General features: G+C 33.8%; 2 protein-coding genes across 12 annotated transcripts in view; both read right to left on the bottom strand.

Moving 5' to 3' along the window:
- Positions 1–26,113, bottom strand: part of LOC129906876 (uncharacterized) — a 564,039-nt gene that overhangs the window by 511,878 nt on the left and 26,048 nt on the right. The window contains exon 2 of one of the 11 annotated variants that reach the window (XM_055982838.1): positions 22,889–23,115. The exons of the other annotated variants lie outside the window; for them this stretch is intronic. The gene's annotated coding sequence lies outside the window, so the exon portion shown is untranslated. The remainder of the gene's footprint in view (positions 1–22,888; positions 23,116–26,113) is intronic. 11 annotated transcript variants of the gene reach the window in all.
- On the bottom strand, positions 1,427–9,849 carry LOC129906879 (piggyBac transposable element-derived protein 4-like). The gene has a single exon (XM_055982844.1). It carries the CDS (start codon positions 7,105–7,107, stop codon positions 5,431–5,433), a length of 1,677 nt encoding a protein of 558 aa, XP_055838819.1. The 5' UTR covers positions 7,108–9,849; the 3' UTR covers positions 1,427–5,430.

The raw sequence follows: 26,113 nt of genomic DNA on the forward strand, positions 1-26,113 counted from the left end.
CGACTATTAAGCTAGCGGATTTCACTCCAGGGCTTTTGCTAAACAGCAAAGAATTTTTGTATCTCGTTCTGTACTCTTTAAACCAAAATATGTACTAACGGGTTACCTAACCCAGATATTCTTACATCATAATTAAATTAGAGTAATGTTTTTTGTGTTCCAAGAATTGGAAGTGATTTTTTGAAACCTTTTTTTCATAATCGGGGTTGGGAATTTCATAGTTCGTATTAATAAACCAAAAGTTAAAGAAACACTTAGATTCCTTAACTTAAAACAAAAGAAGTCAAAACTCAAACAGTACCAAAAAGCTACCTTCGGACAAACCTAAATCCGATAGCAAGATATACTAGGATAGGGAAACTGCATACGAGATTCAGCTTTCATTCACCTTAGTACCCAAAAAACAAAAAATTAACTAATTTTTAGTTGTATTTAGTTGGAAAATTGAGTATTTTTTTTTCAAAGGTCAAGATTTTACTCTACTAACCGAAGTGAACACTTCATTATTCATCTTTACAATTATATTAGTTTATTTCTATTAATAGTTTCATCGAATAAAACTTTTTTTTTTAACTTGAAGCAAATTTACGTTATACATGGAGACAAATAAGGCACTTAGAATCAAGGTAATACTCTTCTTAAATCCAATCCTCTTAAATTAATAAGATTTCTAATAAAAATAAGTCAAATTTGTTTAAACTTTGTTAAAATCCAAGTGAACTTCATTTTAACAAGAATTTTTTTCTTTAGATTGAAATGATTTTTCATTTTTTTATTTGCATTCTAATTAAAATTAAAAGATTAAACAAACTTTCAATTTTTTTTTTGGCATACATTTTGCACCGTTGAAGATGATTGTGTTAAGACGACTGTCTTTTTGGCAAAAAAGCATGCAAAAATCCGATTGATTTAATACAAATTCTAATTGTTTTTAGCATGTCTTTTTTCTGTATAGGTACCTTATTCAACAAAAGCAGGAATTGTGATTTGTGGTATTTTTTTTTGTTATTTAAAATAGAATTTGACTGTTTTGTGCAAAACTTTAATAAAATTAAATTAAATCAAAGCCTATTTCACGATGAAGTCACTTTTTTTCATATAAAATCCATTTATTACATGTAAGCTCTTTATAACTATAAGGTTCTATGTCGAACATAGAACCTTTTTCAAATTTTTTTACAAACATTTTCATAAAAAGGTTCTATGTCATTTTTAAAAAATGCTCATAGAATCCTTTTTTGTGGTGAAATTAATGTTTTTTTCATGGTTTTATGATTTTTTAAGGGTTCTTTATAAGATTGCATCAGTACTTTACTGCTATGTAACTATTTTATCCAAAAACCAGCCTTAAAAAACTTTGAGATCGATTTTCTCAAAACTAAGGGGAGTTGACATACAACCCTATAATTCTCAGCCAGCGATTTGTCTGTACTTTATATGGAGGGGAAATTCATTTCATCTTGCATGCAAGAAAGAGATAGATGCTTCACGTATTCTTATATACAGAAAGTATATAACTGAGTTTTTTCCCGAGCTCCTATCTTTTTTCAGTGGAAGAGAAGTACTTCTTTTACGTACATATTTCACCAGTTTTTTCTGTAGTTCTACGTTTACCTGTCACTAGTTATAAAAGAAAATCAAGTTCTTAAAACAAGAGTAGAAGATTTAGAGAAAAGATGTGTTCTGGCCGAAGAGCAATACAATACAATCCAATACGTTTACCTGTCACTAGTTATAAAAGAAAATCAAGTTCTTAAAATAAGAGTAGAAGATTTAGAGAAAAGATGTGTCCTGGCCGAAGAGCAATACAATACAATCCAATCTCAACTAACTGCCGTCCAATATCGGCTTAATGAAAAAAGTTTTTTGGTAAAACTCGCGTCCAAGAAACCGACTGACCAAAGAATGGAAGTGGCTGAAATTTGCGCTAACATTTCGAGCTATCCCAGCATTGTCCAGTCGAATGACGTGAGGGAGCTTAGATCTTCGAACGAACAATTTTGGAACTATTTAGTCAGTTTTGGTAGATTGAAAAACTCTGGTGTTTCGATACAAAAAGATTATCCATACACAGCCCGGCAAACACGCGCAAAACTTCTGCAAGTGAGAAGCCTTTTGAAGAAAGCTCGTATCGATTGCCGTACATCATTACGAGATGAAAAACTTATAGTCAACGACTTTGAGTTTACATGGTCAAAAACAGAAGAACTGCGTTTTAAAAACAGTTGCGGATTTAAGAAACTTCAGGAATTATTTCAATTAAGGGGTAATAACACCTTTTAAACAATGAAATCGAGCGTCATTTTCATCAGCGTATAAAACAAAGAAGAAATATTATTTTCTTTTGGTGTTTGTTTAGTTTAATTAAGTATATTAATAGGTAACAGAATAGGCTAATGTTAAATTTTTTAATGATGTGAAATTTTTTAAAAGGCGGTGTAGTTCAGGATGATAGTAAAATCCTGTGCTCCCATCGGGCGACCAACTAACTCCTACAGTTTTTAACCGATTGGGCTGAAATTTTGTGTGGAGCTTAAAAATACTATTCTCTAGTGAAGTACGTAGGATTTTTTTGAAATATTAAAATTTAGCGGTTTTATGTTCTTTTTTTCAATGAATTTTGTTTTTGGAAGGAAATAATTTTTTCAAACTAATGCCATTTCTTTAAAAATTAATATTTCAAAAAAATCCTACGTAGTTCACTAGAGAATAGTATTTCTAAGCTCCACACAAAATTTCAGTTCAATCGGTTAAAAACTGTAGGAGTTAGTTGGTCGCCCGATGGGAGCACAGGATTTTACTATCATCCTGAACTACACCGCCATTTAAAAAATTTTACACCATTAAAAAATTTAACACTAGCCTATTCTGTTACTTATTAATATACTTAATTAAACTAAACAAACACCAAAAGAAAATAATATTTCTTCTTTGTTTTATACGCTGATGAAAATGACGCTCGATTTCATGGTTTACAAGGTGTTATTACCCCTAGTAAATAGTAACTTTTTTGATAATATTTTACGAAAAACTTCTGACACCTCACTGCCTGTCATGAAAATTATAAACCAAAATAGAAACGAAGTTAGCGCCAGTTGCAGCTCTATTATAAATTCAACTGCATTACCGATCGAGGAAATAGCGAATGCACCAACACTTCGATGGAACATTAGCAATTTCCGGTCTGCCATGAAATAAAAAATACGTTAATTTTAAATATAAGAATTGTATTCTATAATATTTCTGGATTAAATAATAAGTTATTATATTCGAACTTTTTAAAATTTTTAAATTGTTATGAAACTATTTGTCTTTTTGAAACCTTTATTATTAGCAATAGATTTTCAGAATTTGAAAAGTATTTTCCAAATCACAAATGTGAATGGATTACTGCGTGTAGAACTCAAGCAAGAGGCAGAGCAATTGGTGGGTTCTTGATAGCATTCAAAAAAACTATGCCAAAAGACTCCTGTAAAATTATTTGGAATGAAAACACACCAATTGTTGTCATCACTGTTGAACAAAAATCATTTCTTATTATACCCCAATATATTAACTGCAACCATTGGATTAGAGACTAATCAACCCTGTACGATGTTCTACTGAACAGTAACTTCATGAATTTAATGGTGCTGGGAAATCTGAACGCCCGAATCGGAATTAAAGACACTGCCATGAAGTACGGATATGAAACCAAAAAAACACAAGTTTCCGTTTGCAATCTGGAGGGGAAGAAATTGCTGGAAATGTGTAATGCTTTTGGTTTATCAGTTTTGAATGGTAAAACATCGAGCGACTGTTTGGGAAGCTTCACGTTTGCTGGAGGACAAGGTAATTCTGTTATAGATTACTGTCTTGTCAGCGGATATCCTTAACTTGCATCGTTCCTAAATGAGAAAAAAGTTACAAAGTGTAACATCGTGACGTCACAACATCGTTCCTAAATCCGGTGTTGAAGTGTCAAATAGTTACATTTTGTTACTTTTTCCAACTCAGCTTCTGGACTTGAGTTTCAATGTTAATCTGTCAAACACAACTAAATGGGGAAGAGAGGGGATGATGTGAGAAGAGAATTTCTTGTTTGTTTCCATATTTGAAATTATTGAATGCATATTTTTGTTTCAATTTGCTTAGAATTCAATTAAAAAGAATTATTTCAGTACCAAATTAATTTTTTCTTGTTTATTCATTCATAAAATTAATCTCAAAAATTTTTCTTTTGACAGATCAACAAAATGTAACATTTAGTCGTTCCTAAATCAAAGTTAACATTTTGTAACAAAATGTAACAAAAACAAATACAACGATTTTTTTGACATAACAACAATAGTTAACATTGTTCAATAAAAGAACGGACCACAGCTGTTGAGGATTTCTCTGTCTTAAACGAAATTTACTCAGATCATTTTCCAATTGAGGTGAAAATCTGATTTAAATACAGTCATTACCAAAGTAAGTAAGCTGAAAGTATACAAATTAAGAAATTCAGATGGAGGGAGAATTTAGAAAATGATTTTAGAGAGGGTGTTATCATGTGCATCAATAAAAACCTGCTACACATTTCATCCCATTCTTCGAACTGGAAAGTATTTTAATTAATGCGGCATCAATTATGCAATCTAACCAGTCGACTGCATGTCATCAAAAATTATTTTCAAAAATGAATGGTACGATTATGAATGTGCAAAATCAAGAAGTTAGTCCTTAGCTTGGCTTAAGCTATACAGAAGCAGCAACACTAACAGCTTTTTTAAAGAACAATATTTAAAATCAACTAAAGAGTTTAAAAAAATATGCAAGGAGAAAAAAACTATTCATTTTGAGAGAATGGCCCTTCGGCTGAGCAATGTAAAAGATACTACTGAGTTTTTGAAGCTTACAGAGAAAATTAACGATGTAACTACAACCAACACATTGAAAGTAGATATAAATGAGTTAAGAGTTTTACAAAAACAGTCCAGATGAGTTTAAAAAGCATTTGGCAACGTCTTTGAACATAATTTATCAGTTTGGAATTGTTCCAGATTACTTTTATGATGCTCTTCTAACACCCATTTATAAAAAAGGAAACCCTGCTATTCCAAGTAATTACAGAGGCATTTCGCTTCTGAACTCAGTCTTACAAATTTATACATCGATACTGCTTAACCTTCATAAGGTCCTCAAACTTACTAACGTAAGAGGGCTTCGGGTCAAATTTGACCCATTACTGCTATTTCAGAGTGAATGATAAATATTTAATTAGTAATTACTGCTTTGGTTTATAATTTAATATTTTAGATGTTTTTAATGAAAATCAAACTTTTTTTAATATATATACGGGATTTTATTGCATCTACAAACAAGTTTCTTGTACATTTTTATCCTATTTATACTATAATAAATCTATATACATATATACATATTGTATGATGGAAGAAAAAATTATTATCAGTTATTACAGTTTGAACACAAAGTGATGGTTTTAGAATGCTTACATATAAATTTATTACAAATGTCGCAAACTAAACCTGTTTTATTATCTGTTTTTTGACATAATTGACATCGGCTCCTTTTGGTTGTTTTCCTTCCTGTACTGCTTTCCGGCTGAGTTGATGAAGAAGATTGTGCATTGTTTTCAGATGCACCTCGTATTTTCTTGGCCATTTCAAGTGAAAAAGGTGCCCGAGGTAGTGTTTGCCGTTTTTGTATGTAGGGAGTTACAAGCTGCATTCCTAGATTTTCCAAAAAATAGCGGCGCTTAGCAAGACAGTTCTCTTTCCAGGCATGGTTAGCAGATTTGAATAGGACAAAAGCGTTATAAGCTGATATATCGACCATATTGCTGAACACCACTTGAGGCCATCGCTTAGTCTTTCTTTTGCAAGTGTAGCAACTAACTGCTTTGTCCAATGTGTCTACACCGCCTTTACATTTATTGTAGTCTAGAATTATTGCTGGCTTTTTATCTGCACGATCACTCACTTTCGAGTCATGATGAAATGTACTTAGAAGATTCACAGATTTATTTTTCTTCGGGATATAAGACACAATAGTAGTATTCCTGGTAAAAGCAAAACTTGATGACAAAACTGGTCTTCCTTTTATATTGACTGTTGCTGGTGGTAATTCGGGCTTGTTTTTGCGTATAGTTCCAACTAGTGTGATCTGTTTCTCTAGTAGTTTTTGTCCCAGTTGATAAGATGTGAAAAAGTTATCAGTCGTAAGATTATGCCCCTTTAGCCCTACAACCAAATCAAGGACTACACGCATACCTTGATTTCTTTCAGGTGTATTTCCGATTTCCTTGCCAGTATAAGGTTGAATATTCCAAGCATAGCTTGTTGCAGAATCACAAAGTACCCAAAACTTGATTCCATACTTCGCGGGCTTTGATGGTATGTACTGTCGGAAAGGACATCTTCCTCTGAATGCCACCAGCTGTTCATCTATTGTTACATTTTCGGATGGGTTGTAAAGCTTCGGTAAAATCTCAACCCACTGATTCCACAATTCACGTATAGGAGCAAATTTGTCTAACAAACGCCGTTCACTTCGAGTATCTCTGTTGTCAAACCTGATAACTCTAGATATTTTCTTGAAAGTCTTCAGTGACATAGTTGCTGCAAATATTGGCCTTCCTTTTTGTGAGTCCCATAAACTTTCAGAGCTTTCATTATTGGATCGAAAAACACCAGCCAATAAAAGAATTCCAATGAAAGCAAATAGCTCAGTGTTATCAATATCAGCCCATTCTTCATCAAATACGCGTTTACCCTCAATGTTTGTGTACGATAATATAGTACGTACTAAAGGAGGGGGGAAAAATAATTCAAAGCTGGAGATTTCTTCTGCAGTGATTCTTGAGGACGAATAACGTGTCAACCCTGGCATCAAGTTTATAACGTTTTCCCTCGCGACTCTTCCAGCACTATTCTCAAGGGGTTTTTTCGAAAAAGTTATTAGGCCATTTTTTGACATCATTGTTTCGGCAGGAACAGATGCATCCTCACCCTCACTAAAACTGTTATCAGATGAATTAGCTTCCTCAACATGATCTTCGAACTCAGAACACGATTCTTCATCATCCGAAAATCTCAAAGAAAAATCACTTTCACTATCACTCATTTTCAAACAGTCCAACTACTTCAAACTTGCAAATAAAAGCATGTGCTAGCCACAAGCTGTCAATATTTTTTTATAAAAGCACCGTAAGTAAAATAATGCAGCCACACAACAAAAACTGAGTAATCTGAAAATAAATAACAATACAGCTGACGTTCGGTTTACGGTATGGTCAATTATGACCCGAGGTCCGCGAACGTAAAAATATCTGTACGTAGCAAAATAAAAAATATTTTAACAAAATTATTTCCTGATTATATTAAGCTCACAACTTTAGGAAAAGTCATGAAATATTATATGTCTAAAAAATTTAGTTTTCGAGAAAACCTGATTTTTTTGCAAAAATGGGTCAAAAATGACCCGAAGACCCTATAAAGGTTAAACCTTACGAGTTGGGTAGAAACTAACAACAAACTAAGTGAATTTCAAGCCGGCTTCAGAAAAGGCTATAGCACTGTAGACAATGTTTTTATACTGGCTAACTTAGCAGAAATGAAATTGAATAGAAAACAAAAATGTACGATTTTTTGGTTGAGCCGCATTTGACTCTGTTGATCGAAAATGTCTGTTTTACAAACTAAGTTGCATTGGAGTATCTTATATAAAAGCTATAGAAAAACTTTATGAATCTACAACGGCAATGGTATGCGATGGTGATCATGTTTCACAAAAATTTGACGTGGAAATAGAAGTTCGCCAAGGATGTTGTATGAGTCCCTTGTTGTTTTCATTGTTTATCGATGACATCACAGAAGCACTACCGGGAGGAGTATCCTTGGTGGGAATGAAAACTAAAGTCATCCTCTACGCTGATAACATCGTCCTATTAGCTGAAGACCCTAAGATGTTGCAGTTTATGATCAATAAACTAAGAACCTATTGCCAAAAATGGAACTTACAAGTTAATACAGATAAATCAAAAGTTTTAGTCTCTAAAAATGGTTCAGGCACATTAAGTCAGGATGAGAAATGGACTTTTGGAAGTGTAAGACTGGAAGTTGTCAAACAATTTCAATAAATCTGTCTTATAATCTTAATATGGAGCATCACTTAAATACGAAACTCGAAAAGGCAAAAGCAGCTATTTGTATTAACTGGAAAAATATTTTTAATTGTTCTTATATCTCAAAAACCCCCAAATTATATGCGCTAAGAAACAAGATGCTTTGGTTTATGGAATGGGAAAGAATTACTAACGAATGTGGGATATCATTAGAAGTGAATGAAAATAGGTTGGGTGATTTAAGAAAACAGTTATACGGCTTCAAAAACTCGATGAAAAACAACGAATGTTATTTTTAGAAGAAGCAAGGTCTTCGAGTGAACGATCAGTGTAACGAAATCTAACACACAACCTGGAACTAAAAAATTACTTTAATGCTTCATACAGTATACCAATGATATCTACTATTTTCAAAGCAAGAGTGGAAATGCTACGCCTAAATTTTATGCCTCACAGAAGGGATTTTGCTCAATGTGCAACTTAAATGAACGCGAAGATGTAACACACTTTTTAGGACGATGCCCGATTTTAAAAGAGCTTCGAAGAGTTTTCTATAGCAAGAACGAGTTAAGTGACTTCGAGATCTTAAACATTCTAAACGGTGAAAACTCGAAAATACTTTTTGAATTCTGTAAAGAAGCATTGATCTACAAATAGAAATAGAATAGTTTGTGAATTATTTTAGAATAAATAAAAACAAAATATTATTTAAAATCAAAAATAAAAAATATGAATAAAAATGTAAAACTAAGATACAAAATGTTAACAAAACAACAATTAGTTAAAATGTTAGGTGCCAATCTGGCAGACGGCAACTATGTCATGCCTATAATGTTTATCTTTAAGAAACAAGAAATGTATTTACGTTACTGGAATTTTAATGAATATTTTAAGCATTTATATAATTTAAATATAAATCAAAACTAAAATTTTCAAAAAAATAATTTTTGGATTTTTAAAAAAATTTTGAATTTTTTTTTTAAATCAAATTTTCGAAAACGGGACATTGATTTTTTTTTGAAATTTTGTTTTTAGATGTGGATTAGTGATTTCTTCAAAATGGCATACCAATTTTATTTTAAAACTTTTTTTTCCAAAAAACTAACGATTTTGAAAATTTTTTTTCTAAAAATGCATCTTAATATATTAATCAAAATTGCATACGTGTTTTGGAAGGCAATTTGATATAGTAGGTACCTACATTTTCCAAATTTCTATATAAAAAGTCTTAAATATTTAGGCAACTTGAACTGAACTCTATAGTAGAGAATTTAAAGCAAATTATTAGAGAACCCGGCCGAACAGCTCTGATTTTAACGATTTTTTTAACGTAGGTAATTAAAAATACTTTAAAGTCTATAGATTAAAAAATGCCGATGTTGACATATTGTTCTTTTAAATTAAAATTAAATTTTTTCTGAACTAAACCATATTTTTTTGCTTAAATTTCTTAAGACAAATAAAAGCAAAATATTCTCTAGGTAATTTAAGGAACAAAATATTAAGGAGTAAGGGACAATCTTCCATCGTTTAAGCGATAAATGCATTTTTCTCACAATCTGACTTCAACCACAACAAAAATATTTTGAAAACAACGGCAACACCTACAATATTTTAAAATATATTTTTAAAAAGCCAGAAGCTCATACTTGTCTCTTAAATTTAAATCCACTAAATTTTTAAAAAGAGTTTTCAAAAAAATTGGTCCTCAAACTCAGAATTAAAAAAAAATTTTATTAAAAAAATTTTAAAATGACTTTTATCCAAACTTTTTCTAATAAAATATGAATTTATTTTAAAAATTATTTTCGCCATAAATATTATCAGTTCAATTCCGAAGCAGAAAAGGTAATATATATCACACTTTTGAAAAAAATTCAAAATTACTTAAATTTCAATGGGTTTTTTTGATAAAAACTGAATTTTTGCATTGAAATAATTGATTTTCTTAAAGACTTTGGCAAATAAGAACTTTAAACTTTTGCTATTTAACTTTTAACACTAAGGGCTATTGAATGAATAAAAAATAACTTTATGTTTAAATGTTGAACTTTAAAAAAAAAATAAGTTAATTTTTTTTCCAAAACTTCTATTTAAAAAAAGTTCTTCAAAAATGAATTACTTTTTAATTTTTTTCATGAACCGTAATACATATTGACATTTCGTTTTATAATTTCAAATCATAATAAATGTGGCCAAAAAAATTTTTTTAAAAATGCATTTAATATTACGAAAAAGTTTTAAAAACGACATGTTAAAATTGTGTCAATCATTTTTTTTTTTTTTCAAAAATCTGAATTCAATAACCATTCTTTCAAAAGCCCTTCATTCAATTAACTGAATTTTAATTTTACAAATGTGACTAAGCTTCTAGCTTTTTAAAAATGTATTTTTAAATATTGTAGGTGTTGCCGTTGTGTTCAAATATTTTGTTTTGTATTTGAAGTCAATTAATAAGAGAATTGCATCTACCGCTTGAACAATGGAAGATTGTCCCTCACTCGTAAATATTTTTTTTTTTTCCTTGAATTTAACAGACAATCTTTTGGCATCAATTAATTTATAAAATTTAAGAAAAATTAAAAAAACAAAATTTTTTCTTCGCAAAAATCTTCAATTAAATTTAAAAAATCAAAACGGCAACACCGGCAATTTTGAATCTATAGACTTTAAAGTATTTTTAATTATCGACGTTCGAAAAAAAGATCATCAAAATCTAAGCTGTTCGGCCGGGTTTCCTAATATTGCCAATATTTGAGCTTTAGTTACTCCACTGATAAGAGCAAGTTCGTGCGACCCAGTCGTGCATTTAATTTTTTAACATAGAAAAAAATGTTTGATACAGATTTACGGCCATATTATTCACTAGTTTAAAAAATACATCCGGATGTAAAATTGTCAAATCTCAAAAATAAATCCAAATCCAAAATAGTTATCCCGATTTTAACAATGAAAATAGTTAAAAAAATAGTTAAAAAAGACTATTTTTTCCCTTTGTGATATAGAATATCATGGATTTGGAATTATTTTTGACATTTTAATTTCTTTACATCCAGATGTATTTTTTAAACTAGTGAATAATATGGCAGTTATAGACAAAAGAAATACCTTTCATTTGATACCAATATAATTTTTGTACATCCATTATTACGCCTTCTACGATTGTTTGACAAAATAGCTGAAATATTGATTTTGAACTCAAATATATCCAAAATCTCACCAACGATTTGAAAATATTTTACCCACGTAGTGTGCTTATCGTCACCTTTCATTTAATACCAATTTCATTAGTGCACACACTGGGCCCAAACTTCATACAAAATGTGCCATCTCCTTTGGTGAATCGGGGTGAGGTACAAAAAAAAACCCGAATAGAAATTAACTAGTCAGAATAATATAGTTTTTTTCTTGATACAATACAAAAAACTCATGGAAATGTAAATGGAATTTTGTTTAAAAATTCAATTTTTGTTTATGTATAAAAAGACTGTCTAAAAAAAGTCTCGATTTTCAAACATTTTTTCTTAAAGTTCTTTGTTTTACAAGAAATTAAATGGCATACTTGGTTTGCAGCTAAAAACCATTTTAACGAGTTATTTTTGTAACTTTAAACGAACTTTTATTATTATTTTTAAGTTTTTTTTATTTCTTAAGAATTGATAGAGAATTTTTTTTTTTGCACTACCAACTACATTCCGTAAAAACGAAATTCAGTCGTAATTTGGAACTCTATGATAAATACAATTTTATAAATCATTTTTTATAGGTTTAAAATCAATGCCAACAAAAGTTTTAGGATAGATACCTTGAACATTACAGCTAGTTTATTAATAAATTCGCACATTTTTGACGATCAATTTAATGTACACATAAAATAATTAAAACGAAAAAGTATGTATTAAAACTGGATTCACTATTTAAAATAAGATGGAGGCAGGGCGGGTGGGGGACGACATTCTGCCACGTCCACGATCCTGTCCCCTGGAAAATTTTTCATTTAATGTGAATAAGGTACATAACATAACATAACATTAAGCACTTTAAATGAAATAGGCTAAGAGCAGAATATTCAAAAACTAAGTTATGTTTCATTTTTTGAAATTTTTTTTTTATTCATAATCACTCTTGTATGTATATATTAAAAGAATAATGCGCGAAATAAATATTGTTGATTAATGTACATATGTAGTAGCTGGTGCAGAGTCAATAAATGTTGTATTAAATTATCATCTGAATTAAATTGATTAGTGAAGTAACTTAATCATTTCCTATGGTTTAGGTATCTAATAATAACACGGTGTTACAAAAATGAGGTTTCAAAATATACGCAGGCGGAGACCTATCAGGTTTTGTAGAGCTAGTCGCACTGATTACGAAACGGTATTTGAAAATCCCCTAACACCCCCAAAATCTGGAGTTACGGGCAAAAAACGGTTTTTTGGACCTTCACCCTTTGAAAAAATTCTAGCTTCGACAATTTTTTACTCATTTTCGATTTTTTTACAGTTTCTGATAGAAGATAAATATACCTTTTCAACAATGTATAAAACATGTAACTCGGTTAAACCACTTAGAATTAATAAGCTGTCAAAGTTCAAAAATTCCTTTTTTTTCGTCATTTGCCCAACTGCGGCATCAATTTAAAGTATATGTTTTCAAAACAATATATTCTAAAACTATATCTATTTCCCAATCAATCGAGGTATTTTTTATGAAAATCACTTCAAAATTGGCTTAGAAACAAAAATTTTTCGATTTCAACCCAGATACAGAAATTCGAACTTTTAGGTATAGAACAAAAATGTTGTTTCGGCACGTAGTAGGATAACTTGGGCGCCAGGATTTGATAACGGGTTTTTGTTGAGGAGCTCAATACAAACGTTTTTTTCTTTGGGAGGGGGGTCTATATCTCCCCGTTTAGGTGGGAGGGGCATTTTTCTAAAAAAAATTATCAAAATAAAAAAAATTATTAAAAAACAACGGCAACACTAACAGTAATAAATGATACCATTTCCGAAAGGAAAAATTGTACATTTGATTCTAATTTTTAAATCAATATAATATAACCAAAAGTTTTTGAAATAATCGATTTCAAAGTTAAAAATATGCGAAACAAAAAATTTTTAACTCATTTTATACTATTTTTGTCCAGACTGTGAATTTTAGTAAAAAAAATTACTCACACAGAAAACTGCCTCAATTGATTTCTTATCGAACCGTGAAAACTATATGTTTCTATGTCTTCTAGTTTATGAGAAAATTTTTTTTTCGCATATTTTTAACTTTGAAATCGATAAAAAATAAACTTGGTCCAAAGGTTTTAAGTCAAGAAAAATCTTTGTTTACATTGATAACAAAATTGAATTTATGAAAGAATCTTGATTACCAAATGTGAAAATTCTTTTTGAAATAATTTGTGTAAGTATACCTACCTATGTTCTACCTACGATAAGTAACGTTTGTACATAGTTACTATTTGATCGACATGTGTAGGTATGTACCTATCTACAAACTTAACTTGATCAAAATTAAAAACAAAGTGTAGCAGATATGTTCTATATGTAGGTACCGGGAGACGGACAGAATCCCGAAATCCAAAATCCAGAAAGACCAAAATCCAGAAAACCCTCAATCCCTATAACACTGTAGAAAAATCGCTTTTCGTTTTTTTTTTCTTCCTATTGACTTTACGCTGAAGGATCAATATTTGTATTTAAAAATTAAAAATGAATGCAAAAACAAAGGAGTTAAGTCAACTTTCGTCCTCAGTACCATACATTTAAAAAAAAAATTGACTGAAACCCTTTGCACAGAATCATTTCTAACGGAAGGAAATACGCTAGAGCTATGGCGTTAGGACCAAACGAAAGAGGAAAAAAACTGACTGAAGTCCAGTACTTACTCGAAAAAAAAGATCTCGAACAAACAGAATCAACAGAACTCAAATATGTTCGAGCTTTCCTGTTTACGAGTATGATGACTCGTAAGTAATCCTACATTTCAAACGAGTTCAAACGATCATTTTTCTGTTCGAGTAAAATCGAGTGAAATTATCGTAAACAAAATGTTCATGATCAATGTGATCGAATTTACTCGAACTGGAAAGAAAATGTTCATAGTGTTCGAGGGTGGTTTTTCTTGTAGCATAAATAAAAAGAGAATCAGTTTGGTACTCAAAAGCAAGTTACATTTGTTTTATTTACATTTAATAAATTTGACAAGATAATGAAATGAAGAAAAACATATTAGATTAAAATTAAATTAAATACAAAAAAAAGAAAAATTAAATAAAACTTAATGTTAGATACAAAAAATTGAATAAATTAAATTAAGTTAAAAATTATGACACTTGTATACGTATATGAAAAAAAAAATTTATTGGATTTATTTTCACACCACCATTGAAGAATATCCAAAGGGCCTTTCGAATTAAACTGAATGTATCTTTCTATTTCACTATCAATAGAATTCACGCTCGTTGTTGTATTTTCATACATAAAATCCGAGAAAATATAAATGGCCCTGGAAGTAGTGAAGCCAACGGTACATGTATAAATTGAAACAATTTAATAAAAAGAAGTATTCATACAAAATTGGCGGCATATAAAATCAATTTTGTTCGCAAAAAATCATACATCATCCTCTGGCGAACGAGGCATATGGGCAATTCCATGGTAACTCACGTTACATTCACAAAAATTTCCAACACATAAATAATTTTTTTTTTTTCAATTTTAATGTAAATTGATACGAAATTACTATCCATGAATGGAGCATAACTATTACTTTCATAATTAACTAAAAAAATTGTCTTTATTTTTAACATTTGCTTGGGAAAATAAAAATTTGATGGTAACTCACGTTACAAAAATCGGACACGAATTTTAAGAGTCCGACGGTATGAAGTTTTTGTGTGAAATTAAGAATCTCAATTTGTTTTCAATGAAGATTCCATACATACAAAATTCCAAGCTTTTAATATGAGTGACAAAACCAAAAATTTTTTCAATATTTCGAGGAAAATTTTTAAAATATTTAGGTAACTCACGTTACATTATTTTGGTAACTCATGTTACCTGCGATTTGTGGTTCCAAAAGTAAAGAAAAGATGCATTTTCACTCAAGTTTTTTTTTAACCGAATAGTGTGTAACGAAGCTTGCTTAAATGTTAACTTATTTTAGCACTCACGAGGGGATATTGTCATCGTCACTATTAGACTCATCATATTTTCAGTTTGCTTGTTTTTCCGTCATTTTCATGTGAAATTCTTCTGTTGTTGGCAAGCTTATGCTATAAAAATGCTTTTAGATTATTAAACTCCCTGAATTTTATGTCTATCCATAAGGGAATACAACAAAGAATCTTTTCTTGCAACTTGCATAAAGAGTTGCCGTTTGTAAATAGTAATTTGCTAATAAAAAAAGTAAAAAAGACTGCATAATTTGTTCAAAATTCGAGTCCACTTTTTCATGGAATTACACATATGAAATGAAATGTCCGAACATAATTTTCCCAGCCAAGAAAATGAAAATTGTTATGTTGTAGATGTTAGACATTGAGTTAGAGAAAAATATGTCCTGTGGAGGCGGCCTTTAACAGACCTCATGAGTTCAAACAATTTGTGTGGTTTGAGTTGTGAGTATTTTTGGTTATGAGTAAGATGATTTACGAGTATAGAGAGAAAACGATCGAGCACGAACGATCATTTTAAAAAATTGAAATTGTTCGAACAGGTTCGAACATACTCATTTGGATCTCTGGTACCTACCTACTTTCTTAAAATGGAATCACAATCCTTTTGCATACCTAAACACAACTACTCAATCCCGCCATCCAAAGAAACAAAAACAAAACTAAATTGCAAAAAAAAAAAAAAAAAAAAAAAACCAACCCAAATATGTATCTACAAGTACATATTCCTTATTCTTTCTTTCTCTTCTAATAGATCTTTTGTGAGTAGGTGCTGAAGTACTGAGTAAGCTTTTTTGTTGTTTTTTTAAACAGTTCTCGTTGAGCCAGACTGACCAACGTCAACCGTATTTTCTTTTGATAGAAAGAAACAAAAAACATGCGCAAGGACGACTCGATACTCGAGCCACAAGGTCTATTTCTATGAACAAAAAAAAAATAATTGCACAACGATCTTGAATTGTTGCCTTTCGATTTTTTTAATTGACAAACAATATTGCAACACCACAGATCACCTCATATTTTTATTCCTCATCCCAACCTACCTTATGAAAAAAATAGAGAAAAAAATGCATTTATTGTTCAGGTTGTTTTTTAAATACGTCCACAATCCATATGCACACACACAATTCTATTTTTCTTCCAAAAATCCCGCCTTAAAAAAGAAACAGTTAAAGCGCGATTTTGCAATGCAAAAACACAACAAGAAAACAAGAAAAAATTCAGAGATATAGAAATATAACGATTCCAACTCAAGACCGTTATGCCCATGATTTTTTTTCGTTTCTATCCATACAAAAAGATCTTCTGGCTCTGTCTGAGCGACAGCCGTGAAAACACATGATACTCACTCTCAAAGACCACGTAAAAGAGAATCAGAGAATAAAGAATCAAATTTCCAAAGAGAAAAAAATCATTTTAAAATTTCTCAAATTTTTCATTGAAAAGAGCTTTTTTAAAAGCTCTTCAATGTGGTGATTTTCAGTTACATATGTCACTTTCTTCTATAAAGATGAGATTTCTGTATAATTATTTGTGCCAGGACTGCCTTATGGACCAGCAAATATCTAACTGGTGAAAACTAGGGAGCCACCCCCAAAATCTCTCGCTGGCTCTATACAGCCATTGCCAGACAAATAACATACGCTGAACCGGTCGGAAAACAGTACAAGCCAAGCTCAACAAACTACAAAAACTAGCTTGTATGAATATTACAGGAGCAGGGTTATTACACAGCAACGTTAGAAGTTATCACAGACCTACCACCACTCCATCTCCTACTAAAGAATGAAGCCATGGTCAATGGTTCTAGGCTCATCGCAGAAGATAACTCTTATTTCAAGATGATTCACCCAATATTTTCACTGAACTAATTAGGAAAGAATAACTTAAAATGTCTCTAGTAGACAATTGTCTCCCAAGATATAATTTCACCCAAAACTATAAGGTCACATTCCGCTCACGACATGACTGACAACAGAACAGACCCATCTTCGACAGCGAGTCTCATGTATGGTACACGGATGGCTCCAAAACAAATGAAGGTGTTGGGGCCGAAGTTTTCGGAATGAACACCAAAACCTATCTGCACCAGAGCATGGACAAGTTCAATTCCGTATTTGAAGCAGAGATTTTCGCAATTGAACTCTGCCTCAGAGAAAATTTATGTCGTTTTCTATTGACGAGATTCAGAATTAGATTTGTGAATCTAACAGCTGAAAGAGGGGGTTAAAAAAAGGTAAAGGTGGACAAATCTAAGATTTCATGACCTATTTGCGGCTTGAGATAAAAAAAAAATGAATCCGAGATTCAAAAAGTTTTTATCAAGATTCACGCATACAAGCACACGCACTTTCACACATCATTTGTTGTTGTTTTATTTTAGAGACCGTACTGTAAGTAGTACCATAAGCATTACACAAGACCATACCTGAATGAATGTAGTGGAGGGGAAGTTGCACTGCGACCTTAAAGGTCTATTGTGCCCCCAAATTTGGCTGCAATTTACTACTTACAGTACGGTCTCTAGTTTGATACTTTTTATGTATTTGATTAACTGGAGTATTTCTATCGACGGTAGATCTTTACTTGTTACCTGGTGCTGGCCCAGATGTCTGTGTCGTTGGTGCATCAGTGCTTCACATTTGCCCAGTATGTGTTCTGGTGTCTCTTCATTGTTGTTGCAGAATCTGCAGGTGGCACTGTTTGCCAGGCCAAGATTGTTGAGGTGTTTTCTCAATTTGCAGTGGCCTGAAAGGATCCCTGTTATTATTCTCAGGTTATTTCTACTCAGGTTAATGCAGGTTTTAAATCTTTTTTGGTTGTAATTCCCAAGTAGTAATTTTGCCTGTCTGACTTTAGGAGTCTCTTTCCAAATTTTTGTTCATTTGGCCTCCTCATCGGTTTTTATCATTTGTTTGATCGTGCTGTCTTCAATTCCGCAATATGGTTCTGGGCCCATAAGAGGTGCGGTTGCACCTACTTTTGCTAAGGAGTCTGCTACTTCGTTCCCTTGTACTCCAACATGTCCGGGAACCCAGTAGAGTGTTATTATATTTGCCTTGCCAAGCTCGTTCAGCTTCTTCACACATTCCCATACGAGTTTGGAGTTTATGGCGTATGAGTTTATAGCTTTAAGTGCGGCTTGGCTATCAGACATGATGGCAATGTTTTGGTTTTTGTATTTTCTTTCGAACAAGCGCTACAAGAAGGAAGCCAAGAAGAAATGCGCCCAGCATAAAGCAGAGAGTACGGAAAGCATGTATCGCGAGCTTGGGGAAATATCTGATCCAGCTACTGATGCAAACCAGGCTCTCCAGGAACTGCGACATGCCAAGATGAACAAGGGTGCAGCCATCTTCAAAATTGCCGCTCAAAGGAGAAGGAATGCTCAGGAAATACGTTAACCAAAGTTCATTAACGATGCTCAAGGCCTACTACTTGTGAATGACGACAAAATTCTCCACAGGTGGCGACAGTATTGTGATGAACTCCTAAATGAGCAATTTCCCAGGATATACTTTACAACAGCCGAACCTAATTTAGACGAAGTACCCGACCTTACAGTCGAAGAAGTTAGCGTGGCGGTGAAAAACTCCAAGAAAGGAAAAGCTATTGGTCCAGACGAAATACCCTCTGAGTTCTGGAAGAAGATGGGAGACATTGGGTGTAAATGGCTCACGATTCTCATCTCCAAACTCATTAGCGGTGACCAAATGCCAAATCAGTGGAGAGAAAGTTTCCTTCTCCCAATCTACAAAGGAAAGGGGGACACACGAAACTGTGATAACTACCGATCGATTAAGCTGATGTCACACACCATGAAGATCGTTGAGCGAATTTTGGACGGCCGACTACGAAAAATAATACGGCTGTCTGATGACCAGTGCGGCTTTGTCTCGGCTTAATCAACCACAGATGCCATACAGAGTTTAAGAATCCGAATGGAAAAACACCGTGATTCCTCAAGGGATTTGCATATTGTGCTGGTTGATTTCGAAAAGGCATTCGATAGACAACCACGAGATCTGATATGGGTGTCCCTGAGACAGCGAGGGGTTCCGGAAGTCTACGTGCGGATGATCAAGGACATGTACGAGGAAGTAAAAACGAAGGTAAAATGCCCCGCAGGAGTCACCGAAGAGTTCCCAATCAAAGGGAAGCGTCCTGAGTCCTTTGCTCTTTATTACAGTCCTTGACTTCCTGCTTGAAGGAAAAGTGACGGATCCGAAAGTGAATCAGTTATTCTTTGCTGATGATGGAGCCATCATAAGTGAAGATCCAACATCCTTGCAACAAGCACTTGATGTGTGGGTGGATGTTCTGGAAGGAAGTGGGTACCGGATATGCGCGAAAAAGACAGAATATCTCTGCTGTCCATTTTCTGACCAAGACGGCCCTATTCCGGGCATTTACCTGAATGGCACAATACAATACAACACTCCCGAAGTGCGAAAAGTTCAAATATCTTGGATCTATGATCAACAACCAAGCTTCTTGTGATGACGACATCAATCACCGAATAAGTGTAGGGTGGATGAAGTGGCGCGAAAACTCTGCCATCTTCTGTGACCGAAAAATGCCCCCTAAACTGAAAGGAAAGCTCTATACTGCAGTTGTTCGCCCAGCACTTACATACGGTTCATAATGTTGGACAATGTACAGAACGTATGAGAGTAAACTGACAGCAGCTGAGATGAAGATGCTTCGTATGACAGCAGGAGTAACAAAGCTTGATCGAATCAGAAGCAAGAAAATCCGAGGAAGCCTTCACGTCAAAAATACCGTCTTGGATGAAATACAGCATGACCGTTTAAGCTGGTACTGTCATGTACAAAGACGAAACCCTGAGAACCCAGTTCAAAAGGCGATCGCTTACGACGTTCCAACGCAATTGCGAAGAAGAGGCAGACCTAAGAACTCATGGAGAAGAGAAATGCAACGACAACTGCATTCAGTTGGCCTTAGACATGGAAAAATTCAAAATCGAGAAGCCTGCCAACGTTTCCTGAGGTCAACCCGGCGAACCCCACATGCGGAGCCGTAGTGTGAAGCAGTAGAGTGGGAGAGTTGTGACCCCATCCGAGATCATGACTATCGTCGATAATGGAGAAGAAGAAGAAGAAGAAGTATTTTCTTTCGATATTTCGTTCTGCGCATTTATCTATAGCATTGATTTCCGCTTCAAAAATGCTAGGAAACAGTCCCATTGGAATGGAAATTTTGGTTCCGGGCCCAAATATTCCTGCTCCAGTTCCATCAGCTGTTATCGATCCATCAGTGTACCACTTGATGGCGTTTGCATTGAAAGTGTAGTTCGGTGATTCACTTACCCACTCTGCCTTGCTACTAAACTGTGTTTGAAATTTTTTCTCGAAATTGTATTGCTTGATCATGCAATCTCTTGGTATGTCAAGGAGGTTTTTAACTGTGGTGTTCGATATTGAGTCCCTTTCTTTGAGACCAATACTCTTGCCCGTACCAGTTCCTTCCTTTGCAAATCTCAAGATTGTTCCGTTAGCAGTACTACTTATTAGTTCATGAAGTGGTGTTAAGTGGAGCAAGTTCTCATTGAGCCGGTAATGCATAAGAAGGCCAATCTTTGAACTTTGTTTAATGTCTTTTTAGTTGTAATCAGTTCGGTTCTTTTGTGCCAAACAACCGTTCGTAGGTGATAATGGGTCTTACCATCATGGTATACATCCACCTTAGGATATTTGGTTTACACCCCCATGATTTATTTGCCAGTCTGCGGGATATCATTAGGGCTTTTGTGGCTTTTCCGACTGTTATTTCTAAGTGTTTATTCCAGAGGAGTTTACCGTCTAGTGTGATACCTAGATATTTTACCTCTCTCATTAGTTCAATGACCTTACCAGCTAGCTGGATAGGTCTGATATGAGGCAAAAGCAGTTTTCTTGTGAATGGTACAATTTTAGTTTTTGCTGGGTTGATATTTAGCCCCACCGTTAAACACCATTTACTTGTAGCTGAAGTCCTCTTTGGATGATATCGCAAAGGGTCTCCTCGAACTTCTCGTAGGCGGTTATTACAATATCGTCAGCAAAACCAAGACATCGAATACCCAGGGATGTTAGATGTTCCAGTAATTCATCCACTACAAGGCTCAGGCTCCACAGCAAGGGTGATAGTACCCCTCTTTGTGGACAGCCTCTTGTTGTGATGATTTTCTATGTTGTTACACCTGTAGTTGCTTCTGCCGTTCTTGTGCTCAACATTTTCTCAATCCATTTTATAATGGTGGGCGGAACACACTTTCTTACAAGACCCTTAGATACTGATTCATGAGAGGTGTTATCGAAGGCCCCCTCTATATCTAGGAAGGCTCATAGTGCAATTTCTTTAACATTTAATGCTTTTTGTACGGTGTTCGTTAATTCGTATAGAGCAGTTGACTTACCTGCCCTGTAGGCATGTTGGCGATTATTCAGAGGCATGTTGGCGATTATTCAGAGGCATTTTTATGAGTACTTCTGATCTTATGAAGTTGTCAATTAATTTTTCCAATGTCTTCAGTGGGAAAGATGTTAAGCTTATTGGCCTGAATGACTTCGGATTCCCTATTTTGGGAATGAAGATTACTTTAGCTCTTCTCCACAGATTTGGTATATACTTAAGTGCTACGCTGCTTCGAAGAATGCTAATTAGCTGTGGCATTAATTCTTTTTTACCTCTTTGTAAAAGTGCGGGACTTGAAGGGTGACTTGAAGGGTTGAAAGGTATTTATTGCCCATTCAATCCTATTTCCTGAACAGATAGCTGAAGCTATCTTCCAGTCTTCACGATTATGCATAGGAGGTATTCTCTCTATTTGGAGGCCTATCAAGGGAGAGCTTCCCTGAAAATGAGTGTTTAGCAACAGTGTTGACTTTTGGTCTTCGTTTTCAGTAAAACTGCCGTCCGGTTTACGCAGAGCTAGCGATTTTATAGCTTTTTCTTTTGCTAGTACTCTATGCAGTCTTGCTGCAGCAGAAGTAGAGGAGATACTCTCACAGAAGGTCCTAAAACTGTTTCTTTTGACTCTTCTTATTTCTTTGCTGTTATTAGTCTGTTCTGTTTTGTAATGATTCCACTCTCCGGTTCTTTTCGCCTCATTAAAGAGTTTTCTTACACTGGATCTTAGTTTAAAAAGATTTTTGTTCCACCAAGGTGCATCTTTCTGTCTTTTCATGGGCTTTATAGGGCAACTGAGTTCGAACGCCTCATTTATTGCCCCACTGACTTCATTAACTATTTGCTCCAACTCATAGTGACTTGTTGTCGTTCTAGCTGGACCAATTTGTTCAAGTTTGCGCTTAGAGCAGTTTTATAGATGTTCCAGTACGTTTTTCTTGAATTTCTTCTAGAGGTATTCTCTGTTTGAAGGCCTTCAAGGTTAAACGTTATGATTCTATGATCAAAAAGTGAGGGTTCGTTGGAAACTTTCCAATCCCTTATTAATCTGCTTACATTCGGGGTTCCGAATGTCAAGTCTAACACTTCATTTCTAGTTCTAGTTACAAAAGTTGGGGTATTCCCTACATTGAATGTATCTAGATTTTTTACAATAATAAAATTTAAAAGGTACTCACCCCTATGATTAATATCGGAACTACCCCACGTTGTATGGTGAGCGTTTGCCATCCAACCAACAACGGTAGTTTTTTATTGTTGCAGTAGTCAACCAGCTTCTGTACTTCAGCGGGCGGTATGTCGTCATCATCACCGGCAAAGTATGCTGCAGCTAAAACCATCGTGCAGGGATTGTCCTCGATGTATATCTGGGCTTGTATTGGAACAAGGTCCCGCGTCATAAATTCTGAAAGACATATAAAATTTATATTATTTCTGATCATTATGCATGTTCTGGGCGAGGTGCTTCTCGTGTCCCATATTAAATTGGAGTCCTGACTTGTTAGGCCCCTTACTTGACCCCCGTTAATCCAGGGTTCTTAGATCAGCACTAAACCCAGGTTATCCGCCGTGAATTTCCTTGCTATGACAGCCAAAGCCGCTTTAGCATGGTGGACGTTAACTTGGGCTAGCCTGGCACTGATCCCGCGTCCGGTCATTTTGTTTACAGAATGGGGGCGAATGCCCCTTCATCTGCAAGCAGATGTTCTTCCTCCTCTTCAGTTGGAAGCGCTTCATCAGGGCTCGCTCGTAAAGGAGAGAGGCCCATGCCCTCATCTTCTCCGTTCACTGAGCCTTTCTCGATCTCGGCATCTTGGTTTACCTGTACTACTACTGGAAGACTTGGAGGGGGTGGTGGTGGTAAGGGGATAGGATTTATTGGAGGGGAGGTTTTTGGGGTTTGGTTGGTGGTTGGAGGTTGGTTAGACTCAGAGGTAGTTCTTTATTTATTCAACACGTTAAGTACTAACGCAGTAATCTCTTAAATTATGACACTATGTACATTAAATATACTTATAAATACTTAAATCTATTTTATAAATTTAATTGTAATGTATGAAGAACATATTCTTAAAATTTTGTGATTTTACGTTAATATTAATTGATTGAATTAAGAAATAGTTTTTATTGAAGATATTTATCAAAATATTGAGAGGACTATTGGCCCCATGCACATAATTAGATCTACTAAAGATATTACAAAGAGGCAATTGCCTTCTTAAGCTGCAACGACTAACACTAAAACCCAATCTACACAGAACCGATGGAGCTGTGACAGTTCCGCTAGCAATTCCCACCATAAAACAGAATTGCAAGTACTCTCGATGACTTAAAAGAGATGGAAGATTTATTAGTTGAAGTCTATGTGAATATGGTGGCAAATCTATCATACTAGACCAGGGAAGAGAACGTAAACAAAATCTCATAAATCTTCTTTGAACACATTCTATTCTGTTGACATGAACCGCGTAATATGGGGCCCATACAATACAACCGTATTCCAGAATAGACCTAACAAATGAAACATACAGAATTTTAAGCACATAAGGATCACGAAAGTCACGAGCAAATCTTTTAATGAAACCAAGCATCTGATTAGCTTTTTTTATAATATAATTGTAATGGTTAGTGAACGAATGTTTTGAATCCAACACCACACCGAGGTCAGAGAAACTTGAAAGACTACATAATTGAGACGTGTTCAACAAATAAGTATATGACAGGACATTGTGTTTGCGTGTAAAACGCATTATTTTACACTTGTCAATATTTAAAGACAGACGATTAGTATTGCACCATTCCCAGAATTTTTGAAGATCTTCTTGTAGAAGTTCACAGTCAGCTACTGAGTCAATTTGTACGTCATCGGCATAAATTAAAGACATAGATTTACTTAAAACAGAAGGAAGATCATTAATAAATAAGACAAACAATAAAGGACCAAGGTGACTACCTTGAGGTACACCCGAATTAACTTTAAACCATTGGGAACATTAATTTCTAAATACAACACTATATAATCTATTTTTGAGATACGAAGAAATCTATAAAATAAAGCGATCGTTAAGTCCAATGGTGCTTAGTTTCTTAAGTAATATTTCATGATTAAGTTTGTCGAAAGCTTTACTGAAATCAGTAAAAACACAATCTACTTGCTTATACTTTTCAAAGGCATCTAAGCAGAACGTTGTAAACTGTAGTAAATTTGTGACCGTAGATTTCTTTTTGACAAAGCCATGTTGGTTTTCACATATAACAGAGGTACAATGAAATGACAGAATATCACAGACAATGGAAACGAACTGTTTAGGGATGACAGAAAGCTTGGCAATAGGTCTGTAGTTTGTCACTAATTTTTTTGGACCTTTCTTATGAATGGGAGTAGGAAATGCATTTTTCCATATAGCGGGAAACATAGAATTACTAGTTGACGTATTGAAAAGCACAAACAACGGATAAGACATATATATTGCACATTTTTTCAAAATAAAAGATGGCAAGCCATCAGGGCCGGGACTGAAACACTCGTCTAACTTTTCGATATAGTCGAGAATAGTTGCTTCAGAAATTGCAAAATTAATCGAGTTAAGATATGAGAATTCATCAATTGAATAAGTTATATTTGAGTCATTTGTAGAGTCATTTTCAAAAGCACCCTGGAAGAATTCGGCGAACATGTTGGATATAACCTCTGGGGAATGGCTAGAAGAATTATTATAAGTCATATGTGCTGGGTAACCGTCAGATTTTCTTTTACAATTAACATAATTCCAGAAGTTACGTGGATTAGATTTAAGTTCATTTTCTGTTTTAGATATAAAGCTTGTATAGAGAAAGTTCGAGTAGCTTATAAATTCATCCCTTAAATGAATGTAACTATTACGGTTTTCATCAGTTTGTGATAGATTGAATTTTATCCAAGCCTTGTTTCTTTTGTTTTTAAGCTTTTTTATATGTAGATCGAACCATGGCGGGCTGCTATTAAATACACGTTTTTTGCGTAGAGGGACTGTTTCTAAAAAGCAAAAAAATAATGTTTCATAAAAATGCACAATCATTTCGTCAAAATTAACATTAAAGAAAACAGAATCCCAGTTAATGTCATTGAGTAAATTAACAAGTAGAGTAAAATTACATTTTTTAAAATTGAATTCATGCTGATCCTTACAAATATTAGATGAATGATAGATACTTAAGCTCATAGAAATAGATAATGCAGGATGATAGCGGTCTTCTTCTACAAGTTTTGTGTCACTCAATAAAACTGCAGCATCAGAGTTGGAGACATGAGAGAAATAGATAAGGTCCAAAGTTTTGCCAAATTGGTTACTCACTCCATTTAATTGATCAAGGCCAAAAGAAGCCATTCCGTCGATAACGAGAAACTCGTTGTTGTTGGAAGC

Source organism: Episyrphus balteatus, chromosome 1, assembly GCF_945859705.1.
Source record: "Episyrphus balteatus chromosome 1, idEpiBalt1.1, whole genome shotgun sequence".
Lineage (NCBI taxonomy): Eukaryota > Metazoa > Arthropoda > Insecta > Diptera > Syrphidae > Episyrphus > Episyrphus balteatus.

Bases quoted from the DNA above. Each gene is read 5' to 3' on its own strand.
- LOC129906879 (XM_055982844.1), bottom strand. From the start codon at position 7,107: ATGAGTGATAGTGAAAGTGATTTTTCTTTGAGATTTTCGGATGATGAA.